At 38.8% G+C, this 19,073-nt stretch overlaps 1 protein-coding gene across 4 annotated transcripts in view; it reads left to right on the top strand.

The window, feature by feature from the left end:
- LOC108673627 (procollagen-lysine,2-oxoglutarate 5-dioxygenase 1-like) overlaps nucleotides 1-16,554 on the top strand; it is a 33,120-nt gene extending 16,566 nt beyond the window's left edge. For 2 of the 4 annotated variants that reach the window (XM_018161480.2, XM_018161483.1), the window contains exons 2-17: nucleotides 3,810-3,898; nucleotides 4,240-4,355; nucleotides 4,939-5,120; nucleotides 6,439-6,612; nucleotides 7,050-7,209; nucleotides 7,339-7,510; nucleotides 7,880-8,001; nucleotides 10,040-10,141; nucleotides 10,353-10,478; nucleotides 10,760-10,898; nucleotides 11,373-11,555; nucleotides 11,833-11,937; nucleotides 12,215-12,274; nucleotides 12,810-12,902; nucleotides 13,538-13,666; nucleotides 15,049-16,554. In XM_018161480.2, coding sequence (XP_018016969.1) covers nucleotides 3,810-3,898; nucleotides 4,240-4,355; nucleotides 4,939-5,120; nucleotides 6,439-6,612; nucleotides 7,050-7,209; nucleotides 7,339-7,510; nucleotides 7,880-8,001; nucleotides 10,040-10,141; nucleotides 10,353-10,478; nucleotides 10,760-10,898; nucleotides 11,373-11,555; nucleotides 11,833-11,937; nucleotides 12,215-12,274; nucleotides 12,810-12,902; nucleotides 13,538-13,666; nucleotides 15,049-15,204 — 2,108 coding nt within the window. In that variant the 3' untranslated portion in view covers nucleotides 15,205-16,554. The remainder of the gene's footprint in view (nucleotides 1-3,809; nucleotides 3,899-4,239; nucleotides 4,356-4,938; nucleotides 5,121-6,438; nucleotides 6,613-7,049; nucleotides 7,210-7,338; nucleotides 7,511-7,879; nucleotides 8,002-10,039; nucleotides 10,142-10,352; nucleotides 10,479-10,759; nucleotides 10,899-11,372; nucleotides 11,556-11,832; nucleotides 11,938-12,214; nucleotides 12,275-12,809; nucleotides 12,903-13,537; nucleotides 13,667-15,048) is intronic. The other 2 variants (XM_018161481.2, XM_018161482.2) reach the window with 2 other exon arrangements.
- The last annotated feature ends 2,519 nt before the right edge of the window (nucleotides 16,555-19,073 follow it).

The following is a 19,073-nucleotide window of genomic DNA, read 5'->3' as shown; positions in this document are numbered from 1 at the left end:
GTTCATAGACATTTAGTCAGGTGGTGCAAAAATATTTTTTCGATTTTCAACTGTAATCTCCGGCGAGTTACGATCTTTAACGCTTGTCAGTAAGTTGCAGTATAATTAGCCAATATCCTCGCCTCAGTACCGATGGCCTTCTTTGCGATAGACAGCGAACGGCTTCCCAAGCGTTGCTAGCTATACATCCTCTACAGACGAAGACGGATTTCTTCAGAGATTAAGACATCAACGTCATCAAGATTAAGATTACAGATTAAAGTCGCCGTAAGATTGCATTTTTTACAAATATTTTTGCGCTCTCTCTTTTCGTCTAAAAATTGTGTAATATTTTGGTGACACCTGGTGAGAAGATACTGGTGACTGATACTGAAATGATGTTAAAGAGTTATTTCCTGTAAATACGAGTAAGCCTAATTGTGATAACGCCTCCTTCATCGTATGAAAAAATATATATCAATACTCACTGCAGCGAGTGACAGAGAGCGCATTTTCTCGTTGCCGAGTATCATGGATACTCGGCAACGTGAAGTCACAGAAAGACAGACAGACGGGCGGACAGACGGGCTGACGCGCGGACATGACGAGCACAATAGCGCCTTTTTCATAAATGAGAAAATGCGCTAAAAAGAATTGGTTGCAGAGTTATCTTGCAACTTGAAACATCCACGACGACCTTCAGTTTTCTCATCTCCTAGCGTTGTAGGCGGTCAACTGCGGACTAATAAATTCGATGTTGAAATGACTTCTGCATATTTCTCGAAATTTTGTAACCAAAAATTTCTTTGTCATTCAGTTACTCCTCTATAACGATTCTTTAAATTTTACAATATAAATATCCTTTTAGGCAAAAACTTTCCATGGAACCTTCAAAATTCTTAAGGAAATAAAATTTCTAGCCAATGGCGATGGCTGAACCAGAGAACCACTGCGTCGATTATATCCGGCTAGCATGAGCGGCCATCGTTGCTGCCGCTTCAGGAAGATCCCACAAGTTGCAAGCGCTCACGAGCTGCACCGGCGGCGAATAGGCTGTGGCGAAACTATTTGCAGCCATTTGATGACGTGATTGCAATTATGAAGACACGAATGACTCCAATAATGTTGCTGGCTCTTAAAGTAATAGTGCAAAGCTTAGAATGCTGGAATATTTAGACAGAACGTTTAAACTTGAAATTTTATTTTTCGCAGAATCCAAAACAAATGAACCTCATAGTTCAACCTAAGCAATATCTGATTATTAATTCAAACTATGTATGAAAAATTCTTGTTGGAAATAAATCCTAATAGAGAAAATAGCCGTGTGAATAACAGTGGCTTGCACCGATGATCTTCCATCACTAGTTACCTTCAAACATTTCCGCAAGTCACGCTGATGGCTGGAGCAATTCAGACCTTGCAACAGAGCCCGGCGAGAGCCGTGCCCTTGAGCAGCTCGAGTCCAGCCGCAAGTCGAACCTTGCGTTATTCTTCTTACTAGTTTTGCTTGAATATATCGCCGACTTTACTAATTAATATAAGGGCTCGGTTAATCATTTTCAAAGAATTTCGATTACATTAATTTTTTGCACGTCAAGTGCTTTCTTCAGCTTCCCAACACCTGAAAAGATCTCAACACTGGAATTTAGATATTTCTGAGAAACTAGACAATCTGCGCGCAAGTCGAACTCACGCCAGCACCAAATCAATATGTCAGCGCGCAGTAAATCAAGACCATTTAATTTCTCTGTTTAAATCTACTTTCAGGCAAGTTGTGAAGGAAATTATTCAATTGTTCAGAAAACAAAAGTTCAGAAGAGAATCAGTGCTCGTGAACACTAGCACCTGCACAAACGACGCCGCTGAGTTATACGCCAGTACTCAACGGTCCGCTTGCATAAAATCGGCATAGTAAAGGAAGACTTGTTATTGACACAGGGATATGCTTGTTGGTTATTGACGAGATTGCCTGCGCGTGTTGTCCCCGAAGTTCCAAGTAATTTGCATGTTGCGCTCAACGTGCAATATGCAATATGATATTTTCATATTATCAATGCATTGACTCTATTTACATATCACAACGAGAGAAGGGGGAGACTGTGCAAGATCCCCCCATTACGTAACAGATCCGAAGTCAGATTTCAATCCCTGCGGGAAGGATCACTTTCCGTGGCAGGGCCAAGGCTGTTCAACGTCCTACCAAAGGATCTAAGAGAGGGGGAGTTCACCCTGGAGACCTTCAAGAGACAACTGGACGTTTTCAAGGGCACAATCCCAGATCGACCTCCCCTGCAACACTACCAGCGGCGAGAAGCAAGCAACAGCATCGTGCATCAGTTGGCCCAATTGAGGGCGGATGAACGATAATCAGAGGAGGCGATCCATTGTGGCCTGGGACTGCTATGTCCCAAACAAGTACCAAGATTACCAAGATTACTTAATTTACGGCCTTTCTCCGTAAATATAAGCCTGGTCAATGCATATGAAATTTATTCATGTATTTTAACATAATTTCAAAACGTTATTTTTTTCGAATTTCTAAAATGCGCAACCTATATGCACACCATGCCCAAGAGAGTGCGCGCCTTCTTGAATACGGTGCTCCGTTTCTGTCTGCGACGTGGCAATAAATGTGTGCGTTCATGCGTGTTGCGTGCATGATGCGCGCCATAAAATCGCAATAGGCGTGAAAACAATCTACGGAGTTTCTGTTCATTTGTTTGTTCGTTAAAGTGTGACAGATTGATTGTGCTTCATTCTGGATATATGCCACTGTGATATGAAAACTTTAAAACATAAGGTTTTCTTTCTTTGAAATAGAGAACCCTGTCTTGAAAGACTTATTAATATTCATTTTGTTTATGTTTCCTTAACCGCAATTCATCTATAGACTTCTTTCATATAGAAAAGGATAGAAATTTTTGTTAAAAATTTTCACTCAAGGAACATCGTTTAAAGTTATTTTCAGATGGTGTTTCGCCTGGTAATTTGAGGTTTAATTATGTGCGACTGACAAATTTACCTCCGAGATGAACGGCCGTAAATTTGTTCGAGATGTCGAGATGAAGGCCTCGGCGAGTTACGCAACTAAAGTCGATCCTCAAAAAGAATTGTATCGGTGAATTCTAATATGCTAACTATAATTCCGATATTTTGGTTAAACTTGATGAAGGCTTGATGATGATAATTTGATGTATTGTGATGATTTAATTCTTATTGAAACCCAAGTAATATTTGTTTTAGTTATCGCAGAAAAACTGGCATCATCAGAAAATTATGTACATGCATTCCTCGAATGCCCATTGTATAATTTTTTTTATCGCTTAAAAGTGTAGGTTTCTCTGAACAAGAGGTGCTTAAAAGTAAGCTTGTTATTTAATTCAACCCTGTGTGTTAGGCCAAGTCTAATTTAACTGCGTTTCTAGCGGTAGTTTCATTTTCTGAAATCTTTATCGGTATAATCCGAAAAATCTTAATAATCCTAGAAGTATGCAATAATAAATGAATTGCCATGCCTACCTATACCATTAGAATTACGTGCGTTGTGATTATATGCATTATCAAGACTTTATGACAACTGACGTATACACGGATAAACTTATGGTATGGTGGTGTAATCATGTTCATAAATGGAATCGATGACAACATTTAGAAGATGGGATATATATGCATGCACCACTAAGAAATTTTCATGAATATCACCGTAAATTGTCTCGCTTATTTATTTCTTCACCTAAAAGTTCCCTCTACCGAACGCTGTACTTGAAAAATATTGCTCGTACTTAGTTTGTTTCAATGAATGTATTTAAATCAGATTTTCTCACCGACAGACGTGGTGGTGCTCACTGTCGGTAGCGGCGAGTCTGACGCCCAGACTCGGCTTCTGAGGTCAGCTCAGGTCTTCCAGTACACCATCCAGGTGAGAATACCGTTTATTAACTGCATTAAGAACTTTATAACTCTTAAAATTAAACTGTTTGAGGAGATTACTTAGCTACTGAGAAGTATTTAAAAAGACTGAATTCAGTGAATTGGGGTAGTGTAAATAATTAATATAGCTGGCAACGATTCTGTTATAGAGCCAGTCTTTATGACATCGGTTTCAAACCATAGAACTACAAAAAAAGCAAACTACTTTTCCTATATTTTTAGATCGTTTTTCAGATCAACGAGACTAGTAAAATACAGAAAGCGAGTAATATTTAGTTGTCTAGATATCTTAAAGGTATCATTTAATGAAATAGCAATTACGCCGAGCAGGTGTTAGGAGACAACCAAGGCCCTGTCGCGGACGACCTCAAGCTGAAGCTCGTACAGGAGGCAGTCGCCGGCGTCGCTAAAGATCATCCCGACCGTCTGGTGCTCTACCTCGACGGGTCAGTACGCTACATGAAGTCTACTTTCAACCGATGTCTGCCTATTTTATTTTAATTCATTCATTGAATTATAACGAATTATATTCGTTCTGCAATGTTAAGAATCGGCGACAGGTCTATGGCCTAATAAACGCTGAAACCGCTATACTATTATTATTATAAATAATTTTTATATGTGAATATTGATTAAGATAATATATTAATTAAGATAATTTTATTGAGTGATCGTTTAAGCTGAGTTCTGCTGCAGGCCCGATGCGATCTTGGCAGCGGGTCCCTTGCGGGTGGTTAAAGATCATCCCGACCGTCTGGTGCTCTACCTCGACGGGTCAGTATACTGCTTGAAGTCTACTTTAAACCGATGACTGCCTACTACATTCTAATTCGTTCATTGAATTATAACGAATTATAACGAATTATATTCGTTCTGCAATGTTAAGAATCGGCCACAGGTCTACGGCCTAATAAACGCTGAAACCGCTATATTATTATATAAAGAATTTTTGTATGTTAATATTGATTCAGCTAATATATTAATTATGATATTTTATTGAGTGATCGTTCAAATAGAGTTCTGTTGCAGGCCCGATGCGATCTTGGCAGCGGGTCCCTTGCGGGTGGTGGAGGAGGTAACCCGTGACCATGAGGGCCCTGGGGGACCGGTGCGGGTCCTGCTGTCCGCCGACGGAGTCTGCTGGCCCGACAAGAGCCTCGCAGCCAAATTCCCTAAACTTAAAGTCGGACGCAGATTCATCGATTCAGGAGGTCAGTTGATACTTCATATATTTTTCATAAAATGTGGAGCGAATCTTTTTCATTTGAATGTAGAATTGAAAAACACTTTTAATTCATTCATCATCTGTTAAGCCATCGTAGACCTTCATCATCATCTGTTAAGCCATCGTAGACCTTCATCATCATCTATTAAGTCATCGTATACCTTCATCATCATCTGTTAAGCCATCGTAGACCTTCATCAGCATCTGTTAAGTCATCGGAGACCTTCATCATCATCTGTTAAGCCATCGGAGACCTTCATCATCATCTGTTAAGTCATCGTAGACCTTCATCATCATCATCATCTGTTAAGCCATCGTAGACCTTCATCATCATCTATTAAGCCATCGTAGACCTTCATCATCATCATCTGTTAAGCCATCGTTGACATTCATCATCATCTATTAACTAAGTCATCGGAGACCATCATCATCGCATTGCCAAAAAAAAAAAACACTTAAAACCGTCCTAAAATCTCCTTAAATCCCGATTGCCTTGAAAATTTCGTTCCAAAAGTCATTACCGGTCGCAGCAGCCTCGTCGGTAGCTCCGTTTTTCTCTTTCTATTAGCCGCACCTGCCTCACAGTCTCTACGCTCTAGTCCGAATTTTCTTTTAGTCACACTTGCCTCACAAGTCGCTACGCCCTGGTCCCTCTTATTATTTTAGTCACACTCGCCTCATCAGTCGCTACGCACTAGTCCCTCTTATTATTTTAGTCACACTCGCCTCATCAGTCGCTACGCACTAGTCCCTCTTATTATTTTAGTCACACTCGCCTCATCAGTCGCTACGCACTGGTCCCTCTTTTTATTTTAGTCACACTCACCTCATCAGTCGCTAGGCACTAGTCCCTCTTTTTATTATTTTATTCACCCTTGCCTTCCAATCGCTACGCACTAGTTGCACTAGTCGCACTCACCCGCACTAGGCGCATCACCCGCCGCGGTCGGTCGTCGCGGCGTCTGCCGTGGTCACGCTCGCGCACCACTTTCCCTTTCGACGGTTGCGGTAAACGCAAAATTGATTGCCGCTGCGCTTTACTCAGCGTCGTCTCACGCGTCGGAGTTCACGAAGTTCTTACGAAATTATGACGCGGAAGCCTAGAAAATGACGCGTAAAATTCACTTTCTACATAGAGTCATGCGGTCGATTTTTAACATTTCTCGGTATATTCGTGTTTAAAAAGTTTATTCTTTAAAATTTCATCCACAAGACAAGCATCTTCAAATGAATATGATATTTGCCATTCATTAATCATATGTGGAACCATATTTTCGTTGTTGATGCCCGGCGATTTCTTTCAGCATTCGTCGGTCCTGCTGAACATTTGCACCGAATCTTCACGGAGTCCGCGCAAGGGGAGAAGAGTTTGCAGGAGCTCTTCACGAAGCTCTACCTCAAAGACGCCGTACGCAAGAAGTATAACATCGCCATCGACCACACCAACACACTCTTCCAGAACCTGCACGGTGCTACTGGTTAGTCGAATAAAATTTATTATAATTGCTCCGGTAATGATTCAAGCCTTCTTTCTGCAGTCAAGTTACGCTAAGCGAAGTTTTTTATTATTTTTTTTTCACAGCATCTTTACCTTTTAACAACAGTCATGATATCAAAGAACAGTGTGATTAAAAATTTATTCTGAAAACGATAGATATTGAGTTGAATTAGCATGGGGGAATTGAATAATGTTTTAGTGCAACTTTATAGAAGAAGAAACATTTCGCACTGCATGAACGAATTGAGATGTCAATCCTTTGTCTACGGAGAACATGATCGTGTTTATTTGTAGATACAGGCAAGGTAACGTGAGTTACCGTCAGTACAAAAAAGTAATATGAAAAATAAAAATTACCAAGCGAATGATTTACCATTCTTCTAGCGAGAAAAATTACGCCGCATCGTTAATTTCCAGGGGAATTGGAGCTTAAATTTGCCGGCAAAGAAGGCTACCTGCAGAACACCGTCTACACGACCGTCCCTCTTGTGATCAGAGGCAACCGCAACTCCAAAGTCATGCTCAACTCGTACGCAAACTACCTCGCTCGGGCCTGGAACCCAGTCGATGGGTGTCGGTGAGCTTCTGGCCCAGCATTCCAATCATAAACTATAAACAAATCTTTAAAGCAGTTACTCTCGAGTTATATTATAATTGAACTACAATTGAAATGTGGAATTTATTGTTTATTTTTGTTTGCTGCCAGCGAGTGCTGGGAGAATATGCTCCCCATCGAGTCGCTGGAGGCCAGCCAGTTCCCTGTTGTGACGCTGGCCATCTTCATCCCCAAGCCCACGCCCTTCCTGGAGGAATTCTTTGTGAAAATTACCGCTCAGAAATATCCTAAAGAACGCATTCATCTTTATATTCATAATATGGTCAGTTTAATTACCTTGTTCCTGACTTCATGCACAGCATAGGCTTCAGAGAGTTCGTCCTCATGCATTTCATGAGAATGTTTTGCATGTTTTGTTTTTATTTACGTTCTTACCGTTAGTTAACGCATACTCTCCTTTCCATAACTTATACCGATTTATCGCTGCTTATTTATTCGGATACAGGCGGCTCTGTTGTCGTCAGTCAAAGCATCAGGGTTAGGTTTCAAGTATCATTTAATCTAATATATTGTTGTTGTAGTGACACAGTAAAAAAATGATAGCCGTTGCCAAACTAATTGTTTCTATCGACTGATTAAATTCAACAATATACCGATTGAATGTGAAAATAAATTAAGTATGATTTCCCAGGAGGAGTTCCATGCCCCTATGGTGACGGAGTGGGTGGACTCGACAGGTCGTCTCTACAAGTCCCTCAAGTACATCACCCACGACGCCGGCGCCAAGGAGTGGCACACCAAAAACAAAGCGATGTCAGTTATAGCTTTTTCCCCTCAATATGTATGTGCATTATGCTTGTGTAATGTTTATACGAACATACGTTTTCATGTTGTTTTTCTAGGAAATAAATGCAGAAAGAGGCAAAACAAAGTAGGTTCAAACCTTAGATATTCATGAAGATACTCCACCATAAAGGAAATGTTCGGTCAGCATAAGGTATTTTCGTATTTAACAGATTGTTCTGTACCTCCTTCGATAAAGTAAGTGTGCAACGTTCATGGGTAACTTTTATAACCCTGCTACACCTTCTCAATGTCGTTGAAAGTTATATTTTCCTAATTTATTTGACTTCATTGCCGATGTGGGTTCATTTTTAGTTAAACCATTGCGGATCATCAACTCATCATCAACGTAAATAATTGTATTATATATCTAATTCTGACATGAGTATGAGGATATGATATATGAATTGCATTTCAATACTTCTTTACTTTCCTTGCCTTAGTTTTTCTATGATTCTTTCATAATCGAAAAAAATTTAAAACTAGACCAGCGTAGCTTCTCAGGGTCAAATAGTTACGAAGGTTAAAACACTAATAAAAGTTCCTTATTGCAGTAGAATGAATGGATATAAAAACCGTTTATTATCTCGAGTTTTATTCTATTGGGGTATTTCATTTACAAAATTTTTTTTTATTATCTGGCTACATTTTCGCACAAGTTTTTCGGCTGTCGTCCAATTCCCCCGGATTTATTATAACAGAATTCGGTCCAAACTTCTTGCCTCTGCCGAACGCATTACCTAACTTGTGTCCCTAGTTTTATATGAGTTTGATTGGCCTGAGTTTGATTTGATCTTCTGGAAAAATGTGTCCCTAGAATTTTGTGAGCCCAATAGTTCTGGGAAAAATTGATACAGAGAGAATTTTCTATGATGTACTACGTACAAGTGATAAGCGTTCCATGTCACAAATACTGATAGTACATACTGTACGTTACGTAGACGTGAACACGGTAGGAAATACTAATAAATAACGAACAAGAACGGAATTATTTCCCAATAATAAGGAACAATGTGTCCTGATATTCAAATGGAGCAGATATTTTCTCTGCTTACAGATATTACATTGATGATCATGTAGAGAAAAAGGCTGTCAGTTAAATAAGTAATTCCGCTAGAATAATAGATAGTTTCGAATGGATTAACTTTTTCTTAGTCTATACGGTGTCATTGTTATAGATTAACCTATTCTAAATCGAGATATTAATACATTTATTATACAGCGCTTTCTCTCATGTAGCTTCCTGTGAAGTTCGCTGTAGCTGCGCGGTTCTGATTGAACGAAGGTTCTCTGTGTGGGGCTTCGTTGCAGAGAGGCTTTTATGTTTCATATACAAGCTTGAGGCTGCACTTGTGAGAATCCTGTTAAAACAGACGTTGGGATTTTTTTTTGAGAAAAAGGCTGTCAGTTAAATAAGTAATTCCGCTGGAATAATAGACAGTTTCGAATAGATTAACTTTTTCTTAGTCTATACAGTGTCATTGTTACAGAATAACCTATTCTAAATCGAAACATTAATATATTTATTATACAGCGTTTTCTCTCATGTAGCTTCCATGTGAAGTTCGCTGTAGCTGCGCGGTTCTGATTGAACGAAGGTTCTCAGTGAAGGGCTTCGTTGCAGAGAGGCTTTTATGTTTCATATACAAGCTTGAGGCTGCACTTGTGAGAATCCTGTTAAAACAGACGTTGGGATTTTTTTTGCTTTTTTTGTTCTTGCTTCCCTAAAATTGCCTTTGATACTCACTTATTTACAAGAGAGACTCACGTCTGTAGAGCAGGGCAGTACGAGCGCAACTCCCCTCAAATGATACCTAGTGAAAATATTGGGTGTAACGATATTGTTTTCATTCCTGAAAACTATCTTTATCTCTAATTTCTGTAGTTGTTTTGTGCCAATAGAAAGTAATTGTTTCTGAAGGATAAAAAAAGCGGACAATTCTAGCATTCCCAATTTTTGATTATGCAAAATTCTGAGACGTTTGTAACAATAATTTTTTCCTGTTAGTGTCCATACCTTGGAAACTGGGAGCGACTTCTTGCTGGTGGTTGACTCCATGGCGCATCTCGACAATCCTTTCGCCATCAAACTCCTCGTGGAACAAAACAGGTGCTGTATTATAATTAACACAACTCTATAATTACGAACCAGGTTGGACGAGAAGCATCTAGGAAACCAAAGTGCTTATTAAATGCGTCAAGAAGAAGTACGATGATTAAGAAAGACTTACTAAATTAATGAATAATTTAACAATTGTCTGGATAAATCAATCTACACTCAATTGAACAAGAGGAGTTTTTAACATAATTTTTGGCCCCAGGAAAGTGGTGGCCCCGATGCTGGCCCGCCCCTACAAGCCATGGAGCAACTTCTGGGGCGCTCTCACATCCGACGGCTTCTATGCCAGGAGCGCAGACTACGTCGAGATCGTTCAGAACGAGAAACGGTAAGAGGAGAAACGGTGAGGGGAGATACGGTGAGGGGAGATACGGTGAGGGGAGATACGGTGAGGGAAGATACGGTGATGGGAGATACGATTTAAATAAAGTGAGAGGGAATAGTGAGGAAAAAATATTGCGAATGAAACGTGCAGTTAGTAATTTTTTCGCGGACAAGGAATTGCATTATTTGAACGGAATTTTTAGCATCGACCATTTTGCGAATATCAATAATTTCAGCATTTCTCGTAGTCCTTATAGTTTATTTTGTGCCGCCTCGGTCATGCAGGGGGCTGTGGAACGTGCCGTTCGTTGGCAATGCATACATGATCAGCAGCAAACTGCTGGCCGACAAGCAGCGAGTTCCTTCCTTCATCAACAAACTTCTCGAGCCTGACATGGCCATGTGCGCCAACCTCAGGGAAAAGGTGCGCAGACTAACGCATAATTTTTATCTTGTGGAAAAGTTTTACTATTAATATCACGTGGTAAGATTCTGTTGAAGTTGAATTGTGCGCTGCACGTATTACCTCAACAATGTAATAAAAATTGTGCAAAATTTTTACTATTAATATCAAGTCGTAAGAATTTTGTAGCAGTTGGACTGCATGTATTACTTCAACAATGTAATAAAAATTGTTGAATAACATCTTTGTTGCCTATTGTTGGAGTGAACTTAAGTTTGTAGCGACACATTTGTGTAAGGCATGTTATTAGCTGCGATGTAAAATTAATATTCCGCATGATTTTCCTATGATATTAGAAATACTTATTCGTGTTGCTGAACTAAACCATAATAAGTATGTCTGTTAAGTATGTGCACGAAATTTACTGCAAAGTTACACCGGGATGAATAGCTTCGTCGTACTTATACTTATACAAATGTTTTTTTTCCGTCACAGGGCGTTTTTATTCACGTCACCAACCGTTTGGACATGGGACATCTCGTGAGTGCCGACAACTTCGTCACCAAGCACTTCAGGCCAGAAATGTGGCAGCTGTTCGAGAACAGATGGGACTGGGAGGCGCGGTACCTTCACGAGAACTACTCCTCCAGTCTCGTCGAGAACGCCACCATTGCCATGGTGGGTCATCGTCTCATATGGCAAATGATTTGTGACTGTCTTTTGAGGGCTTTAGACTTTTGATAGCATTGTATCCATCTCTCTTCGTTTTCTTTGTAGCATTGTATCCATTTCTTTTCGTTTCTTTATTGTATTGTATCCATCTCAAGTCGTTTTCTTCCTAGTCTTGTATCTATTTTTATCCGTTTATTTGCTTTGATAATCTTTAGTAATGCATTGAATATGGCCGATGTGCTATTAAATGATATACCAACTAAAATTTGCTCGTATCCTGCAGCCGTGCCCTGACGTGTACTGGTTCCCGCTGTTCAAGGAGCGCTACGCGCAGGACATGATCGATGTCAACGAGAACTTCGGTGGCTGGTCCGACGGCTCTCATTATGTCAGTGCCGAGCTGCTTACAAATTCTCATTAGTTTACTCTCAGATTCTTATTTTATCATGTTATATATTAAAACGTATTATTTTCTTTGTGTTTTAGTGTATCATCTTGGTGTATGAAAATTAATGTGGAGTGAACTATATGGAAAAACATATCCGAGCTACGTAATATGTGGAATTTATGATAAAAAATTTCATACATTATTTCGGTTTCAAAGTTGGCAAGAGCGTAATTTGAGCGTCTGGGTTGAATTTGAATATTTCCATTTGCTTCCGTAGGACAAGCGGCTTGAAGGAGGCTACGAAACGGTGCCCACGGTCGACATCCACATGAATCAGGTGAGTAAAACCTGAATAAAGGAAGTGACACTCAAAACTCAGGCATTCAAATTATAATCATAGTTATGAGTCAGTAATTATTTGTTAATTATCATGCTAAATTCATTTATAATTGCGAATCGTGTTACAGAAGGTGTTTTTAAAAATTATTGTAAAACTGATTCTCTACAAGCAAAGTTTGAAGTAATGACGTGGTTAGGAAATGAATGCGAATTATACATCTATTATCTATCTAAAAATCAGGAATAAATTCTAAAGAAACAGCACCGGCAACACGTTCAAACTTAATTCGGTATTCAAACACGCCTGTGATGCTCAATTAAGCATAATATCTCTTGGCATAGTAGTTTAGTGTCGGAGTTGAAAATTAGGCCAAGTCCGGCCATTCGCCGATTCAAGACATCGCAGAATTTTCACCGATTGCTGCTGCTCGAACCTGCAACTTATTGCTACAATCATGATACTTTAAGCAAGTTTTTTTCCTGTCGATAAAGCATAAAAAACGTAAAAAACATGTTTTGTATATATTTTGCAGATTGAATATCGATACGAGTGGCTAGAGATCCTTCGTGCCTACGTCCAGCCGCTGCAGCTACGAGTGTTCGAAGGCTACAACAACGATGTAGGAGTGGGTATCCTTTTATGTACCGAAAAGTTATTTAGAGATAAGATATAAGCTCGTTCACCTGTTTTTTTGCCTTTGCTCAGGAATAGTGTATATATGAATTATATAATTAAGAGTCGCGTATAATAAAAAATCGTGAAATGGCTTGAAGGTAGAAATTTTAGGTTAAATTAGAATAAGACTCATCTCTTTTTTTTTCATCTCTGACTTAAACACAGAGGTTTAGTTTAACATCGTTCATATTCGAGGAAGGCGCACACTTGTTTTGCTTTGCTCACTTCATATATACTTATATATTAAATTTAAAATTATTAACAACGATTTATGTTATAATTTGAAATAGTTAGCTAATATTGTAATTATTGCGCGACTTCGTCTCACTCTTGTGTAACCACCGTAAGCAACAACATTAAACTTTCAATTCTTCGCGTGCAACAACTTCGATGTTATGTTCGCGTGTTATTTAGTTTGTAGTGCGTCTCATTAACTCGTTCTTGTTTTTTTCTCAATAATTGTCTCATTAACTTCGTTTTTTTTTCTCAAAAATTGCGTAAAAGTGAAAATAAATAATAATAAATTGTGCAAATAACTAGTTTTTTTTCTCAAAAATTGCGTTTTAGTAACTCTTGTTTTTACAGCCACCACAAGCTTTGATGGCGTTCACGGTGCGGTACAAGCCCGACGAGCAACCGCTGCTGCGGCCCCACCACGACACCTCGACCTACACCATCAACGTTGCCCTCAACAGGCCTGGCATCGACTTCCAGGTCTGTTGCTTAAGCTTCAACAGGGAGGTTGAATTTGGTACTGAATGTTTAGTTTTGCAATACAATAACATACCAATAAAAATAACAGATGAATAAAACAGATTAATTTTGAGATGAATGCCAATAAAATAAAACAGCTGAATTTTGATTTGCTGATATCGTAAAAGTATCTCTCATGACTATTTTTTCACTATTCATAAACATCAAGAATAAAAATACGTCGTTTATTTTATCGAGTCGAAATTTATTCATCTCATTATTTAGGATAAAATATCATATTAAAATTATCTTATTATTGTATTTTATTTAAGTGCAGTTAACTTTATCTGAACTGCTCATCACATGCGTTTGATGCCTTTGTGCGAGCCACTAAACTCTTTTTTTGGAAGGATTTTATCTGCTTCGCGCTGCAGGATTTTGCTTCTTAGAAAAGTTGTGTTCTCTTACTTCGCTCCTTGAGTTATACAATTTGCATTCAATAAGATATACTGATAGAGCTTGAATTAGTCCATATAATCACTTAAGTCGCGTATAATAAAGTAATTTGAAAACTTTTTTCGTGAGAACACATTATGCCTGTAACACGTGCATTTATCGCCTAGATATCATGCATCCAAAAACTGAAAGTTCTTCCAAAACTCCCTACCAAATACCGTGAATCTCAAAGTTCCCCTAGAGATGTGATATTCAAATGAATTGTTCTAAATATTCAGCTAGAAAGTTTATTTACCATGTTAACGATCACGGTAACATTCATCTGACTGGTTAATTTCCACGGTAAAAATTTGCAGAACATTTCAAATTGCTCTCAATATTAAGAAGTGATGTATCATTGTTACGGTCGAGGTATATCTTCTAAAGCCATCACATACGTTGCATAGTGGAAACTTTCAGAGTTTTAGCATTTATAAATATTTGGAATTGATATTTGGGAGATATTAAATATTTGGAAGATCGTAAACGAATTTTCTTTTCGTTAGGGTGGCGGATGCCGATTTGAGCCGGGGATTTAATATTTTTGTAAATTTTATGAATGTTAAGATGTGAAGTGGTTCGTAAAGCAGTTTTTCTGTTGGTTAGGGTAGCGGATGCCGGTTTGTGCCGGGGATATACTATACTATCAAATATTAAGAATATTAAGATATGATGTAGTTCTTAAAGAAGTTTTCTTGTTCGTCAGGGTTACTGGTGCCGGTTTGTGCCGGGGATATAATACTTTCTCAAGATTAAGAATATTAAGATGTGAAGTGGTTCGTAAAGAAGTTTTTCTGTTCGTCAGGGTGGCGGATGCTGGTTCGATCGTGCTGGGGATATAATATTTTGTCAATATTAAGAATATTAAGATGTGAAGTGGTTCGTAAAGAAGTTTTTCTCTTTGTCAGGGTGGCGGGTGTCGGTTTGTGCGCTACAACTGCAGCGTGCTGGACACCCGCGTGGGGTGGGTGCTCATGCACCCAGGCCGCCTCACGCACCTGCACGAAGGGCTTCGCGTCACCGAGGGAACGCGTTACATCGTTGTTACTTTCGTCGATCCCTAGGCTGTGACGGTATAACATCATAGTTACTTTCGTTGATCCCTAGGCTGTGACGGTATAACATCATCGTTACTTTCGTTGATCCCTAGGCTGTGGCGGTATAACATCATCGTTACTTTCGTCGATCCCTCAGATGTGACGGTATAACATCATCGTCACATTAATTAATAATCAAATTGGCTTATATGAGGAATATAATTGAAAACAAGCGCGTACTATAGGGCTTCATGGCCTCGTGACGGTCACTGACCTCACGATATATTGACATCAGATGCTTGTTGTACCTACAATTATGATTTAAGATCATGTTTCTTGTAAATTGTTTCATTCATTATTGGGACGTATTTATTAAACCGCTTTTTCATGCAGTTTTTGTGAAGTACGATTACGGCTTGAATTTTCTGTTCAGTTCGGCAAAACATCAATCTTCTCGACAAAATGTCGATATTCGTGAATTTAATATGAATTAAAATATTATGTATTTGTGTTGCAACATACTTTGTACTATGTTAGACAACGCTTTACCAGAATTTAAGATGTGAATGCAAGAACAAATGCTGTTGTTGTAAGACTCGCACAACTTTAATTTTTTGTCGTTATTTTTCATGCAATTCAAAGTTGCGAGTTAAGTGCAATATTTCCGCGATATTTTTTCTAGGCATTGAATTTTAAGCGAGTTTGAAGTTAGAGACAAATATTATTGTTGCTAAGCGATTTTGTGTAGAAGCTCCAAGTTTGTGATATTTTACGCACCAGAACATCTCTCAAGACAAGGGCGTGGAGCTTTAAATTTGTTATAAAATTTCAATGACAATAAGTTTATTCGTATGATAGTGCATTAACATGCATTAATTCAAGAGTGAAGACATTTTAACTGTTATACATTATCTAAGTGAACGCACTGCCACGTTTACTTATCGCTTCACGAATCTTTCTAGTGGTCAAAATGGTGAAATGGTGTCATTTGTTTAACTGCTTTCTTACTTGTTGCCGTTGAGATGCGGGCAATAAATGAAAAAGGCTACCGGGGTACCGGTAACATGCCTCAACGGTACTAGGGTACCTATGGCATGCTACCGGTGGCATGCCTCAATGGTACCGAAGTAATGGTACCGTTCCTCGATGTATCAACAGACGAAATATCAGTTCAATTGCGTATGCAAATGAGAAATGTTCAACGAGCTTCTGTTCTGCGTTTGTTGATTTTGTTATACAATAAAAATTCACTGCTTATCGGAGAATTTTTCATCAGAGGCTCAAAAGTTTAAAACCGTGTCTTTCCTGAATTATTTCTCTTTTGTCTAGTAAATTCTGTATTTTTGTTGACTTTCCATAAATTAACTTCACAATTAATGCCTTTTTAATCCCTTTTAATTCTATGTGAATATTTTTTAAATAATCTAGTAAACTAAATGAAGGTCTAGCAGAAATTTTAGGACGGATAGCTGGTTGGAAAATAAAATTTATTTCCTCGGCCGAACGGAATTGCTTGACCGAACTTAATTGATCAGAGATGAGCACGTTATTCGCGACTAACCACTATAAATTTTAAACTTTGAAAAATTATTATTGTGGCGAACAACCCAGTTTTTTTTGTTGTATATTTGTTTTATAGTAGTTACGAGTCTGGTCTAGAAACACTGGTAAATGTAATCTTGGTTGTAAAGTCCCAAGACTTAAATCAGGTGATAAACGTTTGTTTCAATTGAGGGCTTGTTAAATTTACAACAACGAGCTTGGTCGGTACTGTCCTAAAATGGCATCAATATAGAAAAATGCATTGTAAAGAAACGATTCCTACATTAAATAATACAAGATACATACAACATATAACATAACTCGGAAAATATTCATGTAAATCTCTTTGCTGCCAGCAATTTTCTGATATATCTTCCGAATATTTCCAGGACTATTTCATAATACCTGAATATATTCATATTCAAAATACTTATTACTTCAGAGCTAAGCAAGCCTAACCAATTCACATGTTTATTTATGACTGAACCTTATAAGTTTATATATAACTGAGGATAATTCACGCCTCTGGGACCGTAGATAACAGCGCAGGTAAACAGATCGCTCCTCTTGTGTTTGTCTGTTATGCTTGAACTGCCACGCACGCTAATTACGGGACATGCAAAACTCGTTCATAATTGCGTGGAATAGTGCATGCAATTGTGTTCCTGTAAGAGCTGATTCATAATTGCGAGGAATAGTGCATGCAATTGTGTTCATGTATTGTAAGAGCTGATTAATAATTTCGTGGAATAGTCATGAAATTGTGTTCATGGGTGAGCTGATTCATAATTGCGTGGAATAGTGCATGCAATTGTGTTCATGTATGAGCTGATTCATAATTGCGTGGAATAGTGCATGAAAATGTGTTCCTGTAAGAGCTGATTCATAATTGCGTGGATTAGTGCATGAAAATGTGTTCCTGTAAGAGCTGATTCATAATTGCGTGGAATAGTGCATGCAATTGCGTTTCTGTATGAGCTGATTCATAATTGTTCATAATTGTGTGGAATAGTGCATGCAATTGCGTTTCTGTATGAGATGATTCATAATTGCATGGAATAGTGCATGCAATTGCGTTTCTGTATGAGATGATTCATAATTGCGTGGAATAGTGCATGCAATAGAGGGGGGCAATAGAAGCTACCCCTCGGCTACGCAGTGAGGGTACTAGTGCTCAGATTCAAGGGTTCAATAGTATTCCTCCGGAGTGGGTAGAGGCGTAGAGCACACACAGCAAGTTACTTTAGACTGTGAAACATTACAGGGAGTAGGCGAAGATACTAATTCTAGTAACATAGGAGCATCAGCTTAGCGTAGTGTTATGAGTATGAGAAAGAAACTAGGATTTAGAGCTCGGAGTAGGAGTAGCAGTCCATTCGGTTGTATTTGGGAAGGTCGGTCATATGACCTCTTAGGTCATATGATAAACCTGCTTCTGCAGGTCTAAAAAATTACTGCGACTGATATCGAGTCCTCTGTGTTGTTCTCCACTCCGGTAGAATGTGGTGTTCTGTGTGGTAATTATTGAAACCGCCCTGTTGTACCTCTGATTGCGATAGATTCGCCCTTCCCAGAACGGAGTTTTCTTAATAAATGCATTTTTTCTGAAGTTTTGAGTTTGGGAGTAGAATCTATCCGGTGTTCCGGGTATGAAGTATCGGAGTCACGTCTCCCTTCGGCGTCACTTCCCGCCTGCAGGCTGAGCCTTTGTAACGCCACACTGAAACTTACTGGTGTGAGGCGTTATACAGGTTCTTACTGCGCACGGTATCATTTGATATTTTTAAATAGAACCAATATTGTTGTGCTTTATTGTGACCTGGAATATATCAGTGTGATGTTAACCTACGAGTATACTTGTATAGCTATAGATGTGAAGAGGTATTTTTAGCTTTTATGATGTAGTTTTAGGCATGAACTATTATGGATGATTAGCGTCTTTAATAGTTTTATCTCATACAGAGAAACCTCCGAAGTTTTGACCCGACTTCAACCCACAATTAATGTCGTTGTATAATGAATGAAAGTTGCTTATTTGATCGTACTTATTCTCCTGTCGGTGACTCAGTGTTGAAAGGCATGAAGTGTAACGAACAGTGGCTGGGTTATTGCGGATAGTATATAGGCTCACGTTACGCCCAGTGACACGCCCCTGTAACACTGTATGAGCTGATTCATAATTACGTGGAATAGTGCATGAGTAACTGGACAAATACAATGGGTTTTATTGTCACGAGTGCCTTGTGTATGGTCTTTGTTGCCCCAGTCACAGGCAGTGCTTGAATTTGGATTAGACTTTAAAAGACCGTTTTAGGTATTGTTCGTGTATGAAGATGTATGAAAATTGAATAAAT

This window comes from Hyalella azteca, unplaced genomic scaffold (assembly GCF_000764305.2).
Source record: "Hyalella azteca isolate HAZT.00-mixed unplaced genomic scaffold, Hazt_2.0.2 contig8990, whole genome shotgun sequence".
Lineage (NCBI taxonomy): Eukaryota > Metazoa > Arthropoda > Malacostraca > Amphipoda > Hyalellidae > Hyalella > Hyalella azteca.
Note: the sequence above shows the minus strand (reverse complement) of the source record. Positions and strands in the feature narration are given on the sequence as shown.